The 26753-nt window shown below is 39.6% G+C and overlaps 2 protein-coding genes across 36 annotated transcripts in view; both read left to right on the forward strand.

Moving 5' to 3' along the window:
- Positions 1-26753, forward strand: part of Kcnma1 (potassium calcium-activated channel subfamily M alpha 1) — a 708132-nt gene that overhangs the window by 531400 nt on the left and 149979 nt on the right. For all 35 annotated transcript variants that reach the window (XM_078039512.1, XM_078039502.1, XM_078039518.1 and 32 more), the window contains one exon: positions 19382-19491. In XM_078039512.1, coding sequence (XP_077895638.1) covers positions 19382-19491 — 110 coding nt within the window. The remainder of the gene's footprint in view (positions 1-19381; positions 19492-26753) is intronic.
- Positions 25636-26006, forward strand: LOC144366251 (large ribosomal subunit protein eL39). Its single transcript, XM_078020182.1, has one exon. The coding sequence runs from the start codon at positions 25696-25698 to the stop codon at positions 25849-25851; it is 156 nt and encodes a 51-aa protein (XP_077876308.1). The 5' UTR covers positions 25636-25695; the 3' UTR covers positions 25852-26006.

The raw sequence follows: 26753 nt of genomic DNA on the forward strand, positions 1-26753 counted from the left end.
TTTCTTCGAATTCTCTAGTTTCTAGAAGAAGGCAATTACATTCCTAGGCTGGTGAACTGTACCTCTGTCACTCTAGCCTTCTGCTTCCTTTGTCATATCTCCTCTTTGCTCTCCTTTAGTCAAATCTCCCTCAGTCTCTCTCTTGTTTTAGGACCCACTTGGGTATCCAGGATAATCTCTCCATCTCCAGAACCTTGTTCCAGGGATTAGAGTGAAGATGTCTTTGAGGGCTATTATTCAGCCTCCCATCGTCCTCTGGCCCTCAAAGATCCACAATCACCCCACGTGCAAAATACATTCATCCCACCCCAATGTCCTTCAAAGGCTCAGCTCTTCAGCATCAATTTAAGTTCAAAATCTTATCTAATCATCATCAACTCAGAAGCCCCAGATATCATTATCTAAATCACTTGCAGGTGAGACTTTAGTTATAATCCATCCTGGGGCAAACTTCCTCTCCATCTATGGATCTGCGAAAAACTAGGAAGCACATGCAGTCTCACATTTGCTTAATGATGGACTTCATATGTGCCCTTGGTCCGGTAAGATCATGATGGAGCTGGAGAATTCCTGACACTTAGTGATATTGTGGAGGAATGCATTATTCATGTGTTTGTGGTAGCAATGATGTTAACAAATCTATTGCGCTGCCGGTGGTACGAAAGTACAGCAATGTACGGTCCAGAATACTTGATAATAAATGACGTTAGTTTTATATACAATATTTGCTGTTCTTTTTATTGCTATTTTAGAGTCAGTGCCTATTTGTAAAATAAAGTTTATAGTAAAATAGTATGCCGTGTGACACCCGCAGAAGCCTCAGACATCTCCTGTACTGTGTCTCCTGATTGCATCAAGGGCTTGTGGCTGATGATTGACCTATGCCATGAAAGTTTGTGTAAGGCCACTCTCTGCTGCTCACACAGAAACAAAATCACCTAATGATGCATTTCTCAGAATGTATCCCTGTCCTTAGGCAAAGCATCACAGTGATCGGACAGCCACAGAGTAAGTTTTAGACCCTCCCATTCCCAAAGGGAGAAAAAGAAAGGAAGAGGGAGATACTAGACTCAAGCAATTTCAAATTCCATCAGACCAACTCTATAAGTTTATAGGTTATAACTCTATAAGTTTCAAGGTTTAGAAATGATCCTCCTCTTAAAATTGGCATTAGGTAGTGTGATTCTTCCAAACTTATTTTTTTTTCTTTTTTCGAAATTGCTTTGTCTATTCTCAAGTCTTTGTTTTTCCATGTAAAGTTGGGAATCAGGTGGTCTATATCTACAAAAATTCCTGCTGATATCTTGAGTAGAATTGTGTTAAACTTGTAAACCAACTAAGGAGCACATTGACAACTTTACTATGTTCCATCTTCTAATCCATGAATATAGTCTCCCCATTTATTGACGTCACTTATGTCATGGTCAACTTTAACTTCTTTTTTATAATGTACAAGATAAAGATTCTGTACTTGTTTTGCTAGATTTATAGATAAGACTCACATTTCCTTTTTGGAAGGGTTGTAAATGGAATGTTTAAATACGAAGAAAAAATATTTGGTTTCCAATTGTTCTTGGTGGTGTGTAGAAATACACCTTATTTTTCTCTGTTGACCTTATACTGCACTGGTTAGCACTTCCTGCACTGTGTTGAATAAGAATTGTGAGAATGGGGGCTCAGCCATAGAGGGTTTGTGTAGCATGTGAGAGGCCCTGGGCTTGATCCCCAGTACCTCCCCTGGCAAACAAAAATGAAGAGTGGGAATGAATGGACATGTTCAGAGTCTTGGAGGAAGAAATATTCAATCCTTCATGAAGTGTTGTTAGCTGTAAATATTTTGTCTATGTCCTTCTCTTAAAATGGAAGAAAAGAGTTGTATTTTTTGTTTTGTTTTTAAACATGACTAGATGTTGAATTTTGCCAAATGCTTTTGCTGCATCAGTTGATAGGATATTTTTCTTCTTTGGTCTGTTAATAGTGTAGAATGCATTGATTGTGTTAGAATAGTGAATGGGTCATGGTATATTTTTAGGATAAACCCCACTTGGTCTTTTTTGTATATTGGTGGATTTGATTTGCTAATATTTGTATGAGTTTTTTTTTTCTTATTAGTATATGTTTGTGAGGGAATATTGGTCTGTGAGGTTCTTCTACTGTCTTTGTCTTGCTTTATCATGAGAATAATCGTGTTGGCTTCATAAAGTGAGTTGAGAAAATTGTCCCTTCATTTTATTTTCTGCAACTGATTTTTGTATAGAATTGGTGGATTTTTTTCTTTAAATTTTCAGTAGCATTTACCAATGAAACCACCTGGGTTTGAATTTTTTCCCAGGGTTTTTTTAAATACAAATTTAATTTTCTAAATAGGTACAGGGACTATCCAGGTTACCCATGTAATCTTGAGTAAGTTATGGCAGTTTGAGGTCTTTGAGGAATTAATCTGTATGTGTAGAGTTGTTCATAATTTCATTATTGTCTTTTCAATTTCTGCAGTTTCTGTAGTGATAACCTATTTTTCATTCCTAATTTTGTAATTTTTATCTTCTCTCTTTGTCAATTTTACGAGATATAAATATTGCTGACCTATTCAAAGAATCAGTGTTGGTTTCACTATGTTCATTTTTATTTTTCTGCTTCTTTTGACTGATTTTGCTCTTCTAACTTCTTTTCAATATAAAGCCAAGATTACTGATTTGAGATTTTTTCATGCAGTCATTTAATGATGTATATTTTCTCTTTAATCACTGCATTAGCTGCATTCTATAAATTTTGATATGCCATGTTTTCATTTTCACGCAGTTAAAATATTTTCTTATTTTACTTGTGACTTCTTCTATGATCCATGGATCATTTAGAAGATGTTGTTTAATTCCCAATTATTTGGAGATATTCCTCTGAGCTTTCTATTATTGATTTGTGGGTCTGATTCCATTATGGTTAAACGACAACCTATCTTCTATGTTTTCAATTCTTTTAAATGTGTTAAGTTCCATTCCGTGGCCCAGAACATGATCTATCTTAGTGACTGTTCCATTTGAGCTTAACAAGATCATGCACTCTGCCTTTATTGGGGAGAATGTTCTATAAATGTCAATTAGAGCCGGTTGGTTAATGGTGTTGTTAGTCCTTCTGTTCCCTGGCTGATTTTCTGCCTACTGGTCCTACCTTTTCCTGTGACGAGGGTGCTGAAGATGAACCCAAATTGTGGATTTGTCTGGTTTGCTTCTGTCAGTTTTGCTTTTTGTGTTTTGAAATTCTGTTCTTAAGTATACATAGGTTGAGTATTCCTCCTTTGAAATAATTATGGTCAGAAGTATTCCAGATTTCAGATGTTTTTAGATTTTTTCTGATTCTGGAAAATTTGCATATCCATGATGAGATATCTTGGGGATACGACCCAAGCCTAAACACAAAATTTATTTGTTTGGTATACATTTTATAAACATGACCTGAAGCTAGTTTTACAGTATATCTTAAATAATTCTGTGCATGGCACAGAGTTTCATGGTGTGGAATTTTCCTCTTGTGGCAACATATAAGTGCTCAAAAAGTTTCAGATTTGGGGGCATTTCAGATTTTCAGATCAGAGATGTTTTTCTGTTGAGTTCTCTTGGTGAATTTATCATTTTTTCATTATATGTTGTCCCTGTTTATCCTTGTTTTCTTTATTCTGAAATTACTTTATCTGATACAATACAGCCACTCAAGGTTTTTTGTATGTGTTTGGGATTGGAGTGATTTGGCTTAGCCAAGCGAGGGATGGAGCCCAGGGCCTTATGCATGCTAAACAAGTGCTCTACCACTGAGCCACATCTCCAGGCTTCAGAAGTATATATTTTCCCATCCTTTTTGTTTAAGGCAAACAATATTTTTAAGTTTTAAGTGATTTCAAGATATACAAGAATATATCTTATACTTCAATCATTTTTAAAAATTTCATTCTATGAGTATTTGTTAATTGGTTGTGTTAGGCCATTTATTTATAAGAAAGTTATTGGTATATTGGGGTTTAGACCTAACATTTTGTTATTTGCTTTTGTTTGATTTCCTCTATTTGGGTTTTCCTCTTTCATTTCTTCTTTGGGGTTATTTGAACATTTTTTTTAAGTTAAAAAAATTTTAGTTGTCAATGAACTTTCATTTTATTTATTTTATGCAGTGCTGAGAATCGAACCCAGTGCCTCACACTTGCTAAGCAAGCGCTCTTCCACTGAGCCACAACCCAGCCCAAATTTGAATATTTTTATTGCTCAACTTAATTTATAGCATTTCTTTTTTTCTTTCTTTCTTTGGTACTGGGAATTGAACCCAGGGGCCGCCTAATCACTGAGCCACATCTCCAGCGCTCATTTGCATTTTATTTAGAGACAGGGTGTCACTGAGTTGCTTAGCACCTTGCTTTTGCTGAGGCTGGCTTTGAACTCATCATCCTTGTGCCTCAGCCTCCCGAGGAGCTGGGACTACAGGCATGTGCCACTGCACCTGGGTATAACATTTTTTTTTTAATTTCTCTATATAGTTTTTCAACTAGTTGCTATGGGTATTGTAACATGCACATTTAACTTTTCAAGGCTACTTAGATTTAGTGAGTGACCTTTTCTAGTGTTATGTAGAAAACTTAACCATGGAACCCAATACTTCCCCTATTTTACGTTGTAGATTGTTCTGTTACCCTTACATACAGTGAAAACACCATCAATGTCATAATTTTTTTCAAACATATTTTAAAGAACTCAAGAGAAATACAGTCTTTTAAACTTATTCCAAAATATTTGTTATTTCTGTTGTTTTCTCTTTTTTTCCAAGTGTTCCGTTTTTTTCCCCCTATCATTTCCATTCTGTCTATACTATGTCATTTAACAATTAATTCTTCTGGAGTTGTCTTCTGCTGACAAATACTGTTTTCTGCTATTGGAGAGTGTTTTATTTCAGCTTTATTCCCGAAGAACATTTTTGGTGGGTATGGATTTCTGAGTGGACAATTCTTTTCTTTCAGTACTTTAAAAAATGTTTTTCTGCTTCCTTCTTTCCTCCTTTTTTTCTGGTGAGAAATGCATGATCATGTAAATCACCTGTAAGTAAGGGGTCATTTTTCTGATTCCTTTCAAGATGTCCTCTTTGTCTTTAGTCTGATTACAGTGTGTCTTCCTTTGGGTTTTTCCTGCTGGGGTTCTTTGAGCTTCTTAAACTTTGAGGTTTGTCTTTTGGTGAGATTTAGGAAACTTTCATTCATTATTTTCTTGAAATATTTTTTTCTGCACCCTACACTTCGTGCCTTCTTGGGATTCTTAAGACACAAATGCTGGATCTTTTTCTAAGGTACCAGAGAAACCAAAGTTTCTGTTCAATTTTTTTAAAAAGATTTTCTCTCTCTGTTGTTCAAATTGCATAGTTTATATTGCTCAGTGTTCAAATTAATTCCCTCTTTGTTCTTAATTTTCATTCTGTTATTGAGTCCATCCTATGAGTGTTTTAATTATTGTTTTTTTTAAATATGGAATTTCCATTTGATTCTTTTTTAAATTTTATTTCTTTACAAAGGATTGTTGCCTTTGATTCTTTGAAAATGTGTTCCTTTTTAGTTTCTGGGGAATTTTTGTGTCAGCTGCAGTAGGATTCTTGTCACATAATTCCACTTTTCTGTGTCATGTAAGTTTTGGCATCTGTTGATTGTTTTTTCCATGCAAGTTGAGATTCTCCTGCTTATTTTTATTCTTTATTGTATTCTGGACATTTTGATGATTGCATTATGAATTTCTTAGTCTGTTTAAAATTTTATAAAAATGTCTATAATTTTATGTTCGTATGCAGTTGACCTGTTTCATTTAGGTTGCAAGTTCTGACCAGATTTTATGGACTTTGGTTCCAATGTTAGTTGAGTTTTCCAAGCATTAGTAGTATTTTTTGGATCTGTCTCAAATCAGCTTCAGTCAGGTTGGTATATATCGTTTAGGTGTCAAAGCTGACATAGGCCATGTAGGACCAGTTCTGTCCATGCACAACTGAGGATGAGCTCATGAGTTCGTAAACAGTTCCAAGGCGCTACCTTGTTCTCTTTTATCTCACAAATGGCTTCAATTTCTAGGAGTGTTTCCTTTTTTGATTCTCTGACCAGGAAACTGCTGAGGCTTTAGTTATCCTGCATTGTCACAAAAGCCACAGTCTCTGTTTGCCCTTTATAGCCAGACCAGGAGAGCATTGCTTCCACTGCAGTATCATCCACACATGTCATTTGAGCATGTTCCATAATCATTCTCTTTGGGGCAAGACTGAGGTAACTCACCTCTCCATCAGAAGCTATGAATAACAAAACTTGGCAAGTTGCAATACACTGATATTCAAGGCATCTCCTGGTAGAACAATGTGAGGATGCTGTTTCAACTTCGGACTCATTTGGCTGATTTAAAGAAACTTTGGGACACCAGTGAGATGGTGCTGAGATCAACTTAAGCATCCATCTGCCATCTTGAAAAATGGCATCCCATAAAAACTTTCAACAGGGTATAATTTTTGTAGATTTTACAATTAACTGTCACATGTATTTCATGGTAACAAGAGTGATATGGTTCCTTTAGTTAGGGTTTCAGGTTTGGAGAAATACAGGTGTCCTGTCTGGAGAGCTGTATACCTTGTGCACGAAGGGACAGGAAGTAGATGGAATTAATTGACATATGAGTGAGGGATATTGCTTCCTCCTTCCCCCACATCCTGTCAGTAGATAGGGTATCTCTGTCCTCTGAGGAGTAACATACATCTCTGTGCCCACTGATCTTGTGCAAAAAGCTCTTTGCTGTCACTCTGCCTGCAGAAGTCAGTGTTTATTCTTATCCTCCATATTTACAGCATTGTTGTTTAGGACAATGGATTTAATCACCTTCTTTTCCTAGACTGTGACAAAATAGGAATCATTTCTTAAGGAGTTTTTGTTGCTTTCTTGTTTTAGCTAAAGTTTGGCATTGAAAGGCCATGTCCTTCAGTGGTTGGGTATTTTTTTTTCCCCTTCTTAAATATACTAGTGAGGAAAGAACCAGTGAAAGAGGAGTATTTGGTGCCCCTTTCAGAGTAGGATTAGGTATCCCAAGCTAATTGTGATTGGACTTGGTCATTCATGAGTGCGATTGTCATTTCCCCTCTCCATTCATACTTGTGGAACATGGTGTTATACAAATTCCCTACCACAGCCCTCTCCCTTCCTGTTCCCACACCCCCGCAAAGTATGATGGGAGTTGTGTGGTTGTATAGTGGATGGGAGGATGGGGTGGGGACAACTGTAAGATTTGACATGGTTTTCTGGAAGACTTTGGGCAGGTTACTCTACCTCTCTGTGCATTACCTGCATTAAAAAAAAAAAAGAGTTTAGAGATTGTTGGGAAGATTAACAGTATATGAAAGCATCTAACCCTTGGTCTTTAATTTCTTTCTTTATTCCTTTCATGAGAGAGTGGAAGCACTGCTTCTGTTTGTACCTGTGATGAGACTTTAGACTGGACTAGGATTGGGTCACTGATAGAAGACAGAATAATAAGCCTGATACAAAACCATGTCCTCCAGGGTGGCATACAGGCAACCCTACCTGTAGTGCTTGTATTTCTGTGTTGCCAATGTTTTTGGAGATGACTGATGTTGGGGGAGGTCCTTGGAATTTTTGGTGGTAAGATCTGGAGTCAGCAGAATTTCCTGACTGAATACATTTTCCAAGGTAGCAGCATTGTTCATCAGCCTAAATGACACTTGTTCCCCAGTCCCCTCAGCTTTTCTGTTAAGCCCTCCACCGCCTCAAGGCCAGATGATTTTATCGGCACAAATAGGTGAGAGATGGGTGCATCTGTCCCACTTTCCCCCAGGCCTCTGCCACCAGTGGGGATGTGCTGACTCTCCTTTCTCATATGCTAATGAGATTCCAGCAAGCAGGCACAGCTGTGCTCAGGACAGAGCCCTGCGGTGGGGTGACTCCAAGGAGAATAGCTGTGTGTTGGAATGAGTTACCTGCAGACAACTCAGAAGGAGAGCAAACTCCCACGTCCTGCCCCATGGATTCAAATGTATTCTCAGCTTAAACTACTGGTGGGTTGCCAGAGCCTGGGGGCAGAGAGAACCCTGTCTGCCCAAACAGAATCTTCAGGAGTACTGAGTCTTCCTGCTCATCTCATCCTGTGCCAATTACAGGATGAGGGCCAGCAGTTTTCTGAGTGTACTGATCCATGATGAGTGCTCCCACCTTCCTAGAAATGGAACAAGGAACAGGAAAACATACCCCCCCAGATCTCCTCCCAGAGAGCATAAAGTTTGTGATCAGTTGGAATACTTTGATAAGCCATTTAGAAGGGGGCAGGGAGGAGGAGTCCCTTTCTCTCAGGAGGCATGTTCAAGTGTAACATGCTAGGATTGGGTCACTGATAGGAGAAGACAGTAACCAATACTTTCTACCTAGCTTTCTAAAAGGTTTTGCTTGTCTGCAAGGCTTTTCTTTAGCTGAGTTCAGTTTGCAAATCGGGGCCAGGATTCAATTACTGCGACAGTAGAGGCCAAGGGTGCCATGAGAAAGGTCCATAGAGGCTGGGGAGGAGTTCCATAGAATAAAGCTATCTTTGGAGAGACACACTTAAACTTCTTGGTGTTTCTTTTCCATCTGGAAGACCATTTGGTAATCAGCGATGGTCCAGCCATGAATCACAAGACCAACATCTAATGGGCTTTTGTTCCTTTGTCTGAACAGTAGATATATATCTTTGTCATCATCATCGTTATCGATTCAGTACCCATAATGACAGCTGACATTTATAGAACACCTGCAAGGAGCACACTCGGTAAATGCCATCTTTTACTCTGACTGTACCATGCGAATATCTGACACATGCATGTCATGAATATTTCCAGGCACCACTAAGCTTAGCACTCACATGCATCACCTCATTCGGGCTCTCTCCCTAGAGAGGTACTATTGCCCTTATTCTACAGGTAAAGGGATTAAAGCTTAGAGAAGTTGTGCAGTTTGGCCCAGGGACACATGGTGAAGCCGAGATTTGAACCCAGAGTCTGTGTGTGCTTAAGTTCTTTCCTGCCTGCTACTGTACTAAGTGAGCACTCAGGGTTGTGGTCACCCTGCCATGGAAAAGGAAACTGCTGAGTCCAGCTAAATACCTCAGCAATTTATAGGCTGCCCACTTCCAATCGCTGAACCAAATGTCTTTTTGATGAGGCCTCAGATCCACTCTAGGAAGCCGCAGAGGGGAATTTCTGAAGTCATTTCTAACTTCCTGTGAAAATATTCTCTAACTGGCAAGAGATTGTCCAGATAACAATGAATACACAATAAACTGCTTGCCTCTGCCTTTGATACCTGGCTCACAAATAACCCATTTGGCTTCCCAATCACCCAGATACCTAAAACTAGCAGAATTTATGCTTGAGGCTGGAATGGCTCTGTTCAGCCAGAAAGCAAAAGTTTATGACCAAACCCTTTGCTTCGAAATGAAATCTAGTCTCTTTGGCTCGACTTTATTAGGCCATATTGTACAGCGATAGGAGACATAAGTATCCAGAATCTGCTGTCACTAAAATGGGTCTGAGTTGGCAAGTGTTTTTGTCCTCACACTCAATAGTGTATCCTAAAATGGGAAAGTTGAATAGAAATTAGGGATGCAAATCAGGGTCATTTCCTTAAACTTTATTTTTAATTGAATTAAATACATGCATGCTATATTGCTTCTGTATCTACACAGCACACATTCAAATGGAGATGAAGCTATTATTGGGGTCATTGGATCAATGGAGAGAAACTAAGTAGATAAATCTGGACCCCTGAAATATGGTTTAGACTAATTACCACAACAACCCAAACACTTGGATACCCATCTTGTGCCTAATTATCTACAAGCCTTCTCTGTAACTGGCTCTGATATTTAGCAATACTTCATGGAAAACATTCATTTTCATCTCTAACTCAAATTCTTTAGGCTGAATTGGATTCCCTTCATTCACTGATCCCCAGAGGCATAATGGAGACTACTTGTTCTTCCCTGTCCATAGGAAGAGCTCCTTGCTACTCAAAGTGTGGTCCCTGCGTGGGCAGCGTAGGCATCCTCTGGGAACTGATTAGCAGCATCTTAGACGCCATCCCTGGATTATTGCACCAGAAACTTCCTTCTCCCAAGTTCTCTTGAGTAACATACATGTCCATCAAAGTTTAGGAAGCACAGGACTCAGGGTGTCAGAGGACTTTTAGGTGAAACCTCAGCTACATCCCCTGGTAAGAAATTGGATGGGTTCTCACCAAACCATCTCAAATACTGAAGATTCCTCAAAGGCATATGTAACTCTTGAGTGGTTTGTGTCATCAAAAGCAAATTTATAATTCCTGTGCTGATTCAAACATTCTTTTCTAACTCCTTCCCTCTTTTCCATGTTTAAATAAAACAAAACAAAACAAAAAAGAAGATCAGCAGTTGGTTTGGGCCTCAATTTTAAAATTTAGGATAATGAAATGGCCAAATATAGCCTTTGCTGGGCTTAGTCTATTTCCTCCGCAATTTTTGTTTGACTTGACATTGGAATTGGAAAAGGGAAGGCAAGAAGACAAAGAGGAGCTTAGTCAGCTGGGGAAAACATCATGGGCTGAGATAGGGAGAAGGGGCTACTTTCTAAGGGGGTGGAAGTAGGAGGCCAGCAGGATGAAGCATTCTAGATTGGAGATGTGCACCTTTTCCTGAGAGTTCTGCTTTCCAACTCAAGTCTCCAAGTTACTGCCTTGAGAATTTAGAAAACCGTAAGTTAACAAGATATTCTGTGATGACAAAATTTCCCAGAAAATGTTTGTTCATAGTAAGAAGTTTTCTGGGATGTTTGAAAATGACCTAATTATGTATGCTCCCTGTTAGTTCCTAAGAGTGCAGAATTTTCCAGTATTCAGAGGCAAAAATTGGTTCATTTCATGCTCCAACACTAAATGTTATGCATGCTTTCTTATGATTAGAAGCTTGGAAAAAAATGTGCTTGCTTGTTTGTGTCTTTCTCCAGTTTTCTCTAGCTTAGTTCAACTCAGCAAGTATTAATTGAGCACCTCCTATTTGCAAAGTTCTTTGCTGCTTGTTTTAGAAGCCAGAGTTGAACAAGACAGATTTTCTCTTAAAGAGCTTACAGTTGAACAAAGGAGTAACTTCTGTTCTGAGTTTTGCTTTTTTGCATTTGTCGGAAGAATTAAGTGCTCTAATGGTGGCCGATGTTCACTTCCACATACTGAGCATTTGTTTTGTGCTGGGTACTGTTTTAAGCATTCCATACAGATTGTCTCATTGAGCCCTTGTGCCTTCCCTAGAGTTGTGCAATTCATATTCCCATTAAAGTAGGGTGGAGCACCTCAAGTTGGAGAAATGAGGTGGCATATGATTTCAACTTCACACAAAAGGTTTTGACAACTGAAAATGTACGTAAACATATTTCTAATAGAAGGTGGAGGAGAACAAGAATACCAGCATGGGAAATCAGGGGTAAGAAACTTTTAGATAAGCATTTCCCATGTCCATGTGTGGCTCCTTGAAATAAGAGATTTAGTGAACAGTTTTCTCCTTGTAGACATAGAGTTCATATTAGCATGTTAAAAGTTCTAAGGAGCATTGCACTAAAAAAAATACAATAAAATTGAAAATGCAGTTTGCTTTGTTAAATCCAGTACTGTCCAAATTTATTTCATTCATTCAAAAGTATTATTACTAGGTACCATACTCTGTTCCAGGCAGTACAGATTAAGATAAAAATGTGTGCTTTCAAAATAATCTAAATCCTAGTTAGGGACAAAACAGAACTCCTTCTCCATTAGGTTTTGTTCCAGGTAATACCTGCTGGTTAATTCTGCCAAGTTTACCTTGTGAAATCTTAGTTGAGAATAATTCTATTTTTAGGAAACTTAGGGGAAATTATGGGAAGTAAGGTTTGAAAGATAGAATGGCTCCATACTAAAGACCAGAAAAGTTCCAACTGTGGTCCATGGTCCAAAGATGAATGCTGGGAACTGTTTATTACTTACTTGAGAGGAGATAAGTACATGAAATTAAAAGAAAAACTTTAAAGCAATTTGACAGATTAATTTTATGTTGCTTGAATCTAATGATAAAAATGTTGGCCTTGTGCATTGCATGTCTTACCTTTTCATTTCTTTTTTTATAAATTCATTTTTATTTGATTTTACAATAGCTTGGTTCTCCAAAATAGTGGATATCAGAAACAATCAAAACCCTGATTCCTCATCTCAGGGGTTGGGAGCACTGTCCTGGAAAGTTTGGGATGCAGGGCTGAACTGTCTGTGCTCTGGATGGATGGATGGAGGAGGCAGGTGTCTGCATGAGAACTTTCACTTCAGGCTCACACCACCCATATTAGAATTCTTCAAGAGGTATTTTAAGAAACTTGGGGCTTAGGATATAGTTCAGTTGATAGAGGGCTTTGCCTTGCATATACAAGGCCCTAGGTTCAATCCCCAGACCACCAAAAAAAAAAAAAAAAGTAAATAAAAGAAATTTATTATCTGAGGCACAAGTGAAGACATTCTTAACTATGAGCAACATTGCAAAACCAAATTTTCCTATTTGGTCCGATAGGGAGTAGTTCAGTCTTTAAGAAGATTAGACATCTCTTAAGCAAAAGTACCTTTTCTTCCTTGAATAGAAAAAAAAAAGAGGGTAAAAAAAGGCTTTTACATATTGAGAAAAAGTACCAGTTTCCTGTCAGAGAGGTAACACTCTCTTAAATAACTTCTAGGTAATTACTCTTTTTAAAAAGTTCACATGTCCCTCTTTCTGCTAACCTTTCCTTTATCTTCAGTCTCCATGACATTCTGTGTCTCTCCAGACAAAGTCTGGGTTGAGGTAATGTAGTGGGGAAAATGACATGCATTTTAATTCTTTTGCATGTGGTGTGGTGTGTTAATTTCTCTCTGAACACCTCATGCAGGCTGATTTTTAATTTTTTTTTCATAATGTCTGGTGGAAGAAATCTCATTTGATAGTCTGCAGCCCACTTGTCTGAGAGTAAGAGATTTGGCTCAAGTTTATCCCCAAATTAATCTTTGGAGTTGTTTATTTATTCATTCAGTGCTGAAGCAACCAGTTATCTGGCATTCTGTCAAATCTCAAATAATTTGTTTTAATTGACATTGTTCTGAAACCTTTGGAAAAATCTGAGATCCTTTCATCCTATTCACACATTCTGGAAAATGCAATCTAAAATTGGCCATAATTATGGAATGCCAAATTGTTATGAAGTCTCTGAAATCCATTGCTACTCTCAGAAAGGCTGCCTAACCCAAGACCACGTCCAGGAATTACAGCATTGATAAGCAGTTTGGCACAGAGAAGAAGTACATTCTGGAAAGGTACAAATAACCATTTGCCTCTGCTTTCTTCCTCTGCTTTGTCACAACTCCCTCTACCCCAGAAAGCTGTGCAGGGAGCACAGCACCTTCTTGGACCTCAGTGAGCAAGATTAACCTATTGAGAATTTTATTTGTATGAGTTGCTTTTAGTATTTTGTAATGGTACTGAAGGCATGGAAGCTAAGAAGGGGTGGAGAAGGAGATAACCACAAGCCCTTTGATCAGAGCTATGGCAAGCTCATTGGCTTTGTAACATAAAGGGAAACAGAAGAGAGAATTCGAGGAACTCAATGGTAAAGTGCTCTTAACACCTTGTCGCTCTTGACATTGTTCTCTCCAGCAAGAGATGAGAAGTGTAGCATTTGTGAGACTTTTTCCCGTGGCTGCGCATGCTGTACAGAAATGGGTATACCCGACCCCACTTGTTTTAGTAACAAGCCCACACACTTGTCAGCTGAGAGCCCATAAATTCCAATTCCATCTTTATTATTGTCATTGGGGGCTTGACATGTTCTGTGGTGCTGTGTCTTTTTTGGCAGAATAAATACGTTTTTATAGGCCCCAAGATAATGTTGGTCAGTTCATGTCACTGGGCTCTGCTTAGACTGTCACTTTTAAAGCACAGTAACCATGTATAATTTTATAGTTTATAGGTACAGATACTCATTTGTATGTGGCTAATTAATTATGATTAAGCACTCATGATTTAAAAGCCTCATCCCTTAAAGGAACGCTGTTTGCTGATAATTCAGATAAATTTTTACAAAATAGTAAATGCATTCAACGTTTGCTGATACTACTACCAGTTTGGGGTAGCATTAGTGAATAGGTTTTATGACCCATCTATTGCATCTCTTAATGTGATCATCATTGGTTTTTATAATTTCTTTTAGTACTTCTCTTTTGATGGGCATACTATAACACATATTTGGATTGAAACAGTGTATTATTTTCAATTAAATTAGGATTGGTATATATATGATAATCTTTGGAATTATTTAGATGGTTCCAGAGCTAAGGATGGACTTTTTGCAAAATTATTTGGCTGTAATCAACACAGTTATTCAGACTCTTTACTGGGAACAGAAATCATAGTAGCTATAACAGATCTCAGCCAGGAAGGTTGAATTTTTCACATTCATCAGGCTGTTAGCATTAGAGAAACACAGTTTCACTCTAATCACAGGAAACATAAAAAATAAAAGGCATCATTACTGTGCTCTCATTAGAAGCACATGCAGAACCTGGGATCAGGAAGGCGTGACTTTCCAGGAGCCAAGGCTGGTGTTTCCAGTTGGACGGTGCATTTGATGGTGGAGCTGTGTTGCCCATGGATTGGTGTAAAACCATTTGCTTGGGAGGTTCAACTAGACTGGTTGAAAAATTAGGTAATGAAGGGTAGATAAATAAAACCAAGAGAGGGGTAGACAAACTAACCCAATGGCTCAATTCCCTTCGCTCACTGACAATTCTGTGTGTTTGATGAATAAGAACCCGAAGCACATCAGCTGCTCCTCCTTGCTAGGCGCCCTTCTAAAACAGCTGGGGTTTGATGTGACAGCCAGAGGATAAATTGCTGCCTCAGGAAATGCTTTGCCTTTGACTGATTGCTGAATGGCTGGCAAATTAATTTTGGCACCTTTCCCTAAGTCATTTTGGTCCCATTCCTTCATTTTTCTGCTGGGAAGTGTGTCTTCACATTACAGTTAAAAATACATTGACAACACAAATGTGGGGAACAGCATGTACTATTTTCAGAAAGAAGTTATAGGCTGGGATGGTTCCATTTTATATAATAGAAATGATGCTTTTATCCTCTGCAAGGAAGCCTGAAGGACCCTTTTGGCTGAGCTTGAAATCAATAGTAGTCCTTGTCCACCTCTCACCGCCATTGGCAAGGCTCCAGGGTCTCAGCTTTTGAGCCCTTGATGAACTTCTGGTCTGGTATTTCTCCCTTAGGCACCTGGATTTGGCAAATTTTTCCTGTCATCCCCCTCTTCCCTGGACATCTCTCTTGAGTGCATGAACTCTGATACTTGTTTGTACCACTGATTGGCTTTGTGACCTTCAGTAGGTGACTCACCTCTGAGTGCCTCCGTTTTATCATCTGTGGAAGTGGAATCCTAATGCAAATAACTCCCTCCAGTCTCCCCAGATTTTTTTTTTTGTTCACTGTCATTTTCTTCGTATTAAGCACAAGGTTTGAAATTCAGCATAATTTACACCCACTATTCCTATCCTAAGAGTGCATTGACAGAAGGAAGGGGAAAGCTCACTGTTGCTTTTGCTTTTCCAAAGTAAGTTGAAGACACCATGCTTGAGTCCTAGAAAGATGAACTTTGATAGGAGAGGATGATTAAAGTTTTTGCATGGGTATGAAAGTTGGAGTCCCTTTTCCTGGGTCCCTTTTCCTGACATTGCACTACAGGGTCAGAAAGCTGGTCCTCCCTCCTGACTCTCTTGATGTGACTGTCCTAATCCTGACCTTGCTCTAGTATAACTTGTCATTCTTCCCTTTAAGGATTAAAGGGTCTCAGTGATAATTATAATTACTAATTCTTCTGCTTCCACATTACACATATGGATTTTAACACTTTTAAATTGTGGTAAAATGCACATGAACATAAAATTAACCATCCTAACTATTTTTAAGCATACAGTTCTATGGTATTATATGTGTTCCCATTGTTGGGTGACCATCACCTCCATACACCGCCAGAGCTCTTTGATCTTGCAAAACTGATGCTTTCTACCAGTGGTACAGTGACTCCTCATGCCCCAATCCCACCCTGCAAACACCTTTGTACATTCTGCTTCCATGAATTTGGCCATTCTGGGAACCTCAACTAAGTGGAATTATAAAGTATGTGTCTTTTGAGGACTTGGGTATTTCAGTAGCATAATACCACCAGATTTTATCCATGTTGTAGCAGGCATCAGAATTTCCCTCCTGATCAAGGCTGAATAATATTTCATTGCAAGTATGGACCACATTTTGCTTGTTCCTTCATCCATTCAGACTCCCTTGGGCTGCTTCCACTGCTCAGCTATTATGAATTATGCTGCTAAAAGCGTGGGTAATCACATAAGGCTTTGAGATCCTACTTCTAGTTCTTTTGCTTATATATCTATGAGTGGAGCTGGTGATCATATGGTAATTGTCTTTAGTTCTTTGAGGAACCACCAATCTGTTTTTCCATAGCAGTTGAACCATTTTGTATTCCCAACTATGTGTCTTGAGAAGATATGTATATAGCAATTTTGTACTTCTGAGTGTGTGTAGAATGCCTCCCTCGAAAAACCTCAAAAAAGGGTTGGCTTTCTACGTAGAAATAGTGTGAAAGTTGGAGAAATTTTAAGCAGAGCTAAAACAATGTGCTTAAATTTGTTAGCATGTGCACAGTTGATAGTATAGCTAGTATAGCATTGCAGATACCCTCTGAGAGTCTACATATAGATGTGAAAGAGGCATTTTATCTTACAGAATGATCTGTGTACTTCTTCCAGTTATTTGACTTTTAGTCCTCAAGCATTTCAGATGAGCCGGAAGGGCAATGAATGTGTACGAAAAAAAGATTCGGAAGAATCAGTAGGAGTCAAATATGTGTGGTCAGATACATCTTAGCTAGACATGTCTGCTGCTTTTTTCCAGCAAAAGGGAAAATATGGAAAAATAAATGCCAGTTTAAAATAAGATTTCATCAGCAACTAGAGAAAGTACTAAAATACATAATTTGTTCAATAAACATTTGCTGAAGGAATAAAGCAATGAAATGATTTTTTGTTAATTTTCAAAACAAACATGAATAATATAATTGCCTTATAAAGAATCTGTTTCTAGTTATTTAAAAATTTAGTGATTAACCTACAGTAAAATTTATTGTAAAGAATAACTCTGTTGCAACATAGGGGCATGAAAATACTGACCATAATTAAAGGAACCAGGTTAAAACCATAATAACTTCAGATGATCACCAGCAATCAGGAACAATTAACATAAAGGTTCATATTTTCATTATTTTTGAAAATTGGTTGTAATATTTAAATTAAAACATAAATGACATACTATAAAAGAAATGTCTCTGCTGAAGGAGTTGGCTAAATTCTTATACGTTAGGAATATTATCCACCTGTAAAGCTCTACTTGAGGATTTATAAGTAGCAACATTTCCTGTAGTATCCTATTTGCCAATGAAATGAATTATGACAACATGGTTTCCAAAAAGTTCTGTTTTTCAAAATTTTTATTAATGCACACTAGGCTTTCTTCAGATTAGTTAAAATTAGCAATATTTTTTATTTGAAGAAATTTGTTGGGATTTTAGATTTGGAGAAATTAAAAAGCTCATGCTTAGTTCATGAACACATGACAGTTAATTTTTATGATCTTTCTACTTAGCAGTAGAAATGGTCGAGTGACTAGTTTTCTGAAGGTGTCCACTTTGGGGAAAATCAGGGGCAGATGACCAGCACATACTGGGCAGCCCTGTGTCGCCTGTGTCTCATGTATTAGGAGCAGCTCAGCCTTAACCTACCTAACCTAATTATACTTAGGCTGATCCTGAGGAGACAAATTGTCTGGAGGCAGGGAGCTTTCAGTTTATTTCTGATTTTGTTCTTGACTTTTGAATGCCCTGGCATCACCAAATAGATCACGGCTGTCCTCTTTCCCATGGTTTCTGTGTCTCCTTCAAATTCAAATGTTTCATTTCTCCAGGTTAACTGACCAATCAGCCACAGGCAAGATGCCTTTGAACACAAAAACAGAACCAGAAATTAGAAAGAGCCGATTCCTGTTGCCTGGGCGGCTTCCTCTCATCTTCCTCTTACCTAACCTTCACAGGAAGGAAAGCCTGGGAGGCAGCAGCTCAGGTCATACAGCCTGTCTGCCTGCAGGGGGAGCCCCTGGCATCCCTCAGCTCCCCCAGCATTCTTGTGACTCCTGTTTTTTAAAGATTGATCCTGATGAGGCTGGGAATGAGACTCAGTGGTAGAGTGATTGTCACGTGCATGAAGTCCTGGGTTGGATCCCCAGCGCCACACACACACACACACACAAAACAAACAAACAAATGAGTCAAAACAAAATTGAATCCAATGTAAAATCCTTCCAGAAATGCATAGCATGAATAGGGTTGTTGGGAAAACAGGTTGAACTTGTTAGTTGGGGAAAAAAAGAAAATACTTATTTTAGTGACATTTGGAGCAAGAGCTTTCTGAAACATTTTACTCATTGTGACATTCCAGGTAGGACCTGCAAAATTGTATTTTCCAGAGTAGGAATGTATTGTTTTGTTGTAATATATACACACCCATTGTAAAAGCCTTCAGATGATATAGAAATCTAAGGAAAAAAATTGTTATTCTCGCATTCAGAGATCATTGTTAGTATTTTTGTATAAAAATTTCCAGATTTTTTTTTCTGTGTCTTTACAAGTGTTCTGTTGACTATAAAGTTTTTTTTTTAAAGGATCAGATTATACACATTTTGTAATGTTCATTTTTATAAAATTACTATACAATTGCCCATTTTTATCATATTTTAATTGATTCTGAGTATTCCATTGTATAGTATGCTTCTATACAATATATAGGGTATTCTTGTGCATAGCTTTCTGTATTTGTATATTTATTTCTTTGCTGTGAATACTTTAAGGTATAATTGCTGTGTAAGAGAGTACATGCTTTTACAAACTTTGAAACCTATTTTAAAATCGCTCTCCAAAATACTTGTATTAGTTGACTTGTCTATCATTATTGTGGGTGAGTGCCCATGTTGCCACACCTTTAGAAATCATATGGGTTAAAAAAAAGAAAGAAAGAAACTGTACTTTAAAGGGGATATCTTTCAAGTCCTTGGGTTCAGGGTCACTGCATGGGTACTGTGGTTTTGTTTCTGATTGCTGACGTCATGGTCATCTAACCAATGCATTTCATTTGTTTGCCACAGGCTGTACTCACTTCCTTTGCAGTCTGCAGTCATATTGTAAACTCTCTTCCTGTGTTCTCCTTCAGATTGAGGAAGACACATGGCAGAAATACTACTTGGAAGGAGTGTCCAATGAAATGTACACAGAATATCTCTCCAGTGCCTTCGTGGGTCTGTCCTTCCCTACTGTTTGTGAGTAAGTGACTGTTGACTGGGTATTCCTTAGCTCTCAGGGATATTTAATGTGCCCCTCATAGAAAGTCACTCATCTTTGCCCAGCACAGTTGGGTCACTTGGCAATTATTGAGGGGATACTCTGTGCTAAGTCCTATATGATGATGAATGGGAACATGGGTCAGTACATGGTCCCTGCCTTGGGGTTTCCCCTGGCCTCCAGACCTGAGAATCTGGAACTTGGATCTGTCATTTGTACTGACTCAGGAACTGCAATTAATCTGTTTATCTCAAATTGTACTCCTGTGATGTAGGCATATGTATGAAGGGTAGCATGAACACTTTTCTCTCTGATTTTATTTTATTTTTTTGGTCCTAGGGATTGAACCCAGGACCTAACACATGCTCAGCATGTGCTCTACCACTAAGCTACACCCCCAACCCTCTCTGATTTTAATAGTGCAAAAACAAATCTTGCCAGCCCCTGGATTAAGGGATTTGAATCTGTCTTCTAATCAAGTCAAATTATAGAGACATGAGAGAAGCTACTGAAATAAAATTTTTCAAAGTGATTTCACTATTTACTGAGGAAACGTGGAACCAAATATATAAAAAGAGGCCTTGAAGAAGCCTCTGCAGGTGAAGAGATGACCTAGCTTCAGGAGCTCCAGGTGGACCCCACAAGCCATGACAATGCTTCAGTTTCCCCACTTAGCATCTCAGGTATTGGGTTCAAGCCAAACAGGGACTTTGTTCCCTGTAAAAACATAAAAGCCCTGAGAATACGGAGATGCTTAGCCTGATCTTTTGACAACTTAGTCATGGATCGATGATCTCTGCCTCACTGATAAAACCTGGGAAGAAATGGGGGATTCGAGAACCCATTGGGCTGAGGAAGAAAAGCCATTTTCTTGCCCTCCCTGTCAATTTACAAACCAAATCCATCTTTTGGAAAGGGAGGTCTGAAGGTGCCAGAACAAGACTGAGCACCCTCCCAATAAAGGGAAGTCCAGAGGGTTTGGGGTTTATCGTTTCATCATCTTCCATTCCCTACGCAGCAGGGAGGGGTTGGAGCGCTTGGTTGCTTGGCCATGTTTACCTGGAGACTCTTGTCAGCGGACGCAGCAGGTGCATTCTGCCAGTGCCTGGCCCAGACCCTAAGCACTCCAAAATGGTTTGGCTGTTTACTGAAATTTCTCACCCTGTCTCTAAGCGAAAGTTTAAATGTTAAATGGACTGGAAAAGTGAATAGGTAATTGATTCGGAAGGAGTTATTTTCTGAAAATGGATGCCCTATTGTAACTCCCGCTTGCTCCTTTCTTTGAGAGCTATTTCTCTTTCTGCCTTGGGAAGAAGTTAACCATTCAGAGGCACTGGGTCCTGGATGCTGAGGTTTCTTCTCCTCGGAGCTCAGCCTGCATTGGAAAGACCAGAAGCCTGGACTTAGAACTGGTTTTATAAAAAGGAAACTGAAATATCATATATTTATATATGTCTAATGTGGCCTTAGCAGAGCTGCCAAGGCCAAGGGAAGGGCCCCATAGAGTTGGGGGTATAGGCTTGGGAGACTTGAAACCCTCTTTCTTGGCCATTGCCGTGTGTGTGTGTCTGACACCAGTGATTCTGCAAAACCCCCCTGGGTCTTCCTGCTTTTTTGCCTCTCTTATTCTGCCCCTGAAATCTGAGTCAGTTCATTTTAAGACTAACAAGAAGGGTAAGGACTGCCTTCGCTAGAGGCACTAACTGGGATTCTCATGAGGTGCATTGAACTGAGATAGTTGCCCTACAATGTTTAATTTCTTACAGGCTTGTGGCCAATAATTTTTTTAACAAGTGGTATTTCACACAACAATTGGATTTATGGCCCCTCTTGAAAGTCCACTGTAACCATATAGGATCTGCATTTCTACAAAATGATGACTGGCTCTCATGTGTTATAACAAAGAGGATGTACCATCTGCCCCCTCCCGATGTCTTCAACAGGCCTGGGCAACATCAACGATCCAGGCCTGGCACTGTGCACATGTGATCTTGTCTACCCTGACCTGTGCATGGTGTGAAACTTCACTGGCCTTCAGCACTGGCTCAAGAGTCAGGCACAGGTGGATGCAGTGGTGCCCGAATATTTCCCTTGATTGATTTTCACATTTAGAAGATGTCCCAAGGAGGAGAAAATCGCTCAGACCTACCCTGCTATCAGAGAATCGGGTGTTTGTTTAGTAAAGCTTCCAGAATCAAAAAAAAAAAAAAAAAAAAAAAGCCCACTTCTGATGTGAGTGAGAATGTGTTCAACTTAGTGCTATTATTCCTTAATGCAATGATACAGCAGAGGTGGAACTAATCAATAAAGAAAGGACATTTAATGAGATTTAGGAACATCCCAAAACATTGAAGCTCTCCTCAAGCATTTGATTATCTGGAGGCTTAATTATCTGTGTTTTCTACTTTAAATTAAAGAAAAGCCATAACTCAAAGTTACCAGCAGTTTAATGATAACACTCTTCAATTCAGGTTAATTAAAGCACAGCCGTAATTAGAGTGTAGTGTTGTATATCACCCGGCTGGCGCATAAGTATTTTCATTACTGTAAGAATTGGCTATTCAATTTCAAGATGACATAAAGGACGCCAAAATATATTTTAGGCTGGCTCATGGAGAAGAAAAAGAATTGGAGAATATTCTGGGTATAATAAAGCACAGATAAAATATACAGGTTTTCAGAGCAGTTTCTGTAATTATGTGCTGCACTAAAACAATATGCGGCCAATAATGTCTTAAAGCATGAAAAGAAATAAATTTGTTCTTCCCCTGGGCTGGCAGAATGCCACTTTGTGGGGTGGGATCACTGCACAGGAGAGCTTGGAGTTTTCTCAGTCTGTCTGTGAAAAGATAAGAGGCCAGATAAGTAGGTAAAATTCAAGGTCATTTTCCAAGAGAACAGAAAGGAACTGGAGGGAAGGCAGGAGGGGCAGAAGACCCTCAAAGCTACTGTCTTAAAAATTTCAAGCCCAGCTGGGTGCAGTGGCACATGCCTGTATTCCTAGTGGCTCGGGAGACTGAGGCAGAAGGATCTCGAGTTCAAAGATAGCCTCAGCAATTTAGTGAGGCCCCAAGCAACTCAGTGAGACCCTATCTCTAAGTAAAATATGAAAAAGAACTGGGGATGTGACTCAGTGGTTAAGTGCTCCTGAGTTCAATCCCTGGTACCAAAAAAAAAAAAAAAAATTCCAGCCCAGTGATACCCTCTTGGTACCTGATGAGACTCACATCATCTGTCTACTTTGACTTCTCAGTATCAGCCTTTGAACTGCACTTTGTGTGTGACCAAGAGAGGTGGCTTTGTTCTAAAACCAGAAGCTACTTTAAGCAAATACAAAATCATATCTAACCTTTCGTCTACATTTTCTCATTTATCCTCATAACCATCCTATACTGTTTATATTAATGTAACTACTCTTGTTTTATAAATGATGACCCTGGACTCAGAGGATGTGGGTGCCCCCTCCGAAGCCACCTGCCTTACAAGTTACACAACAGGACTTTGACCTTGGCTTGTCCAATTGGACTGGCTTGGAGTAGGTGCTGGTTGAAGGCTGGCTTCTTAGGAATCTCCTGGGAAACTTATTAAATGGAGTGACATCTAGGCTTCGACTCCAGATATTAATGTCTTGGACTAGTCCTGAAAATGTTTATTGTTTTAAACAAGGAAGCCAGGTGATTCTGATGCAAAGTCTGAGGATTAGAAACTCCTGTCTCATGATCCCAGCCCTCCACTTCACCCTCTGGGATAACCTCTTCTTCTTCCCACTTTGAGCCCAGTCACTGGAATGTTGAGCTTCTTCCCATCATACTCTCTTCATGTGGGGCTCTCTGCAATCTTCAGGAACAGGATGGAGTCTGCACTTTGCCATGCTAGGAAAACCACTGACTGGTCTCCCCACACCCCAGGCCTAATCCAGATCACTATAGGGAAAGGACATGGGGGTGCTGAGCCCTTGAGCCCTTTAATGCCTGCTGTCAGGTCTCCACTGGGGGTAAGTAAGGCAGGATCAGGCTGAAGAACAAATTAGCCCAAATGCGGAAAATCCAGAGGAAGCCAGGATGGGTCAGGACCAATCCCTGAAGTCATTGGCCTTCTTGGAGATCATGGTGGGCACAGCCTGGACCTTCCCCGGGGTGCCCACGGGATGCTCCTTTCAAGGGCCAGCAGCTCCTGAGCCTGTCCCCTTGGTTTTGCCCCTGGGTCCATACGGCAGCAACTCCAAGGCAAAGGAGCTTTGAGACCTAAAGGAGGGAGAGTGTTCCATTGTTACCTGAACACCAGCCAACCATCTGCTTCTCCTGCCACCTTCCTCAGCAGGTGACTGTGAAAGTGCTGAGGCCGGCAGCAAACCTGCAGGGAGAAGGGCAGGGTCCTGCTTAGGAGCCACTTCCACAATAGGATGCTGTGTGAGGCACAGAGTGTGAGCCATGGAGTCCCAGAGGCCTGGGCTCAAACCCCAGCATGAGCCACTTGCTGGCTATGTGATTTGGGGCAAGATATTAGGTCTTCGTGTGTCCCCTTTCTTTGAAATTACCAAGTGCCTGACCTTGGACTTGTTGTGCACTCCCAGTTTCCTCATCTCTGAAATAGGGATAATATTACTTCCTTCTTAGTACTAGCTAATGTCATTTTCCCCTTTGCTGTCCCTCTTTTTTCTTGCACCCCTCTCTATCCCTATAAAATACAAACATCTAGAAAGAAAGAAACACATGGTGGCATTTCCAAGTTTTGTTTGCTCTTATTGTTTAGTAAATTTTCCTGCCTATCAGTCACCAGTTAACAAACCAATAATTTGGGATATTTATACCATCTTCCCAAGCTTGGTGCCACTTCTAGAAGAACCTGCGATTAGATTTGATCAAATAGATGAATATAAAAAGATTAATAAGAATACTTATAAGTGCCAAACAGTTTGGTTTTTCTATGGTTTCTTCCCTTGCACCTGGCTGAGGGAAATCATACTCATCCTCAGAGAGACACAGGGATCCCTGAAGTGCCTGGTGGAGGCTCCCAACTGGAGTACAGATGCTGAGGGTTGTAGGGAAAGCTCCCTGCAGGCTGGAGTAACCAAGGGAGGCTTCCTGGAGGAGACACCCTTTGAGCTGTTTCTCTGAAGGAGATTGGATCCAAATAGGGGTTAAAGAAAGATGTGGGGGGGTTGGGGCTGGGGCTCAAAGGTAGCGTACTTGCCTAGCATGTGTGAGGCACTGGGTTTGATTCTCAGCACCAAATATAAATAAAATTTTTAAAAAGTCTATCAACAACTAAAAAATTTTTTTAAAAAATAAAGAGGGAAGTAGGTATTCTAAGGGAATGGAAATTGGGATGGGAGACTGTGCAACATGGGATGACACAAACTCTGAACATGTGGGTCTCTGAGATTTTAGATGGGAAACAGAGACATGTCAGGTATATTTTGACATGTGTTGCTTTGGGGAGAAACAGAGAGTTGGCATAGGTGAGGATGCACTCCCTTGCCCCAGGTAGGGAGAGGGTGAGGAGGCAGGTGGGCAGCAGGAGCCAGAGGAAGCCAGAGGCTGAGCAGCTGGGCTGCAGCAAGAACACGGAGTTCTAGGTTCTGAGTCCCAAGGTGAGCCTACTAGTCAGTCATTCATCACTTGAAAAATATAAAAGCTTAATTGTATCAGGTTTTTACAGTGCAGGGGGGGATTAGGACAAAAGATGTATGTAAAATATGATGTGTCTCTCTGTCCCTCTGCAGCTGATGGAGCAGTTAAAATTCAGATTTGATGTAGAGTATGTTATTCAGGGTGACTTGGGGAGTTGCAGCCAGATCTTCCTCTGCTGTGCTGAAAGGTACAAGTTTTGACCTCACACCAGGGGCAAGTGTAGATGCTACTGCACTGTCTTCTGACAGTGCAGAGAGATTCTCCGTCTCCTCATGGCCTACCTGTGTTCAGAAAATCCTAGAATTCAGAAAATCTTGCTCTCCTGTGTTGTTCTGCATGGGCAGATCTTTCAAAAGAAGCCCCTTAAGGAAACTAAGAATGTGAGACTACCCAGAGAAAGCTGAACCTCTCGCCCAATAAAAATGACAACTAATTCAACCTGAGTCCTGTGAAAAATCAGATTTTCAAAAAAGACATCCAGCTTCCGCCCTCTTTCCTCCTCTTCGCCTTTTTTCGGCCATTGTGGTACGAGCACTGAATCTGGTCCCTCACCATGTCTTCTCACAAGACTTTCAGGATCAAGCGATTTTTGGCCAAGAAACAAAAGCAAAATCGTCCCATTCCCCAGTGGATTCGAATGAAAACTGGTAATAAAATCAGGTACAATTCCAAGAGGAGACACTGGAGAAGAACCAAGCTGGGTCTATAAGGAATGACGTGAAATGCGCACATATTTATCAAAGCTATGATCATTTTGTCACATCCACCTGAAAATGTCTGCCCTATCTGGATAGTGTCACAGAAGCTGTAGTACTGGTTTGGGTTGGTTTGCTAATAAATATGTGAAACATTAAAAAAAAAAAAGACATCCAGATTTGAACATGGAGCAGAAAGAAGCCGGGCAACCCCAGTGCTTAAGTGATAGATTTCTATATCTTGGCTGCAGAAATGGGCATTTTAAGAAAATTTATGAAGGGGCTTAAGTCTCATCTTCTCAAAACAATTTTCCTCTCACAGAACTGGCCCTATTCATGCACATATCATGGAAGTACTGTAATTAGGGCTTAACATGTGTGAAAACAGATGTGAGGATAATATTGAGTATTATTTCTAATATATGGTCTAGTAAGGTGACCAGTAATCTGCCTGAGTGTTAGTGATTATACCAATGGCCATAGAATCTATAGAATCTTTGAAGGTAGACTGTAGAGGCAGTGGCAGGCCCAGAATTCTTGGCAGAGAGTGAGATGAGTTAGAACTGGGGAAAATGCTAGGCTTTGACTCCATGCTGGGTGTATTTAGATCAAATGCACAGTTTTTCTTTATATTATGTTTCTGGTTAATATTAATAGCAGCATTCTCTAAAAGTGACTTTGTTGACACTTTAGGCAAATGGTAATTGTCCGTGTCAATGTGATCAATGTGATTTCTTTTTTTTTAAAATTTTTATTGTTAGTTGTTCAAAACATTACATAGTTTTGACATATCATATTTCATACATTTGATTCAAGTGGGTTATGAACTCCCATTTTTACCCCGTATACAGATTGCAGAATCACATCGGTTACAAATCCACTTTTTTACATACTGCCATACTAGTGTCTGTTGTAT

Source organism: Ictidomys tridecemlineatus, chromosome 1, assembly GCF_052094955.1.
Source record: "Ictidomys tridecemlineatus isolate mIctTri1 chromosome 1, mIctTri1.hap1, whole genome shotgun sequence".
Classification (NCBI taxonomy): domain Eukaryota; kingdom Metazoa; phylum Chordata; class Mammalia; order Rodentia; family Sciuridae; genus Ictidomys; species Ictidomys tridecemlineatus.

Coding starts and splice junctions, on each gene's coding strand:
- LOC144366251 (XM_078020182.1), top strand. CDS start 25,696: ATGTCTTCTCACAAGACTTTCAGGATCAAGCGATTTTTGGCCAAGAAA.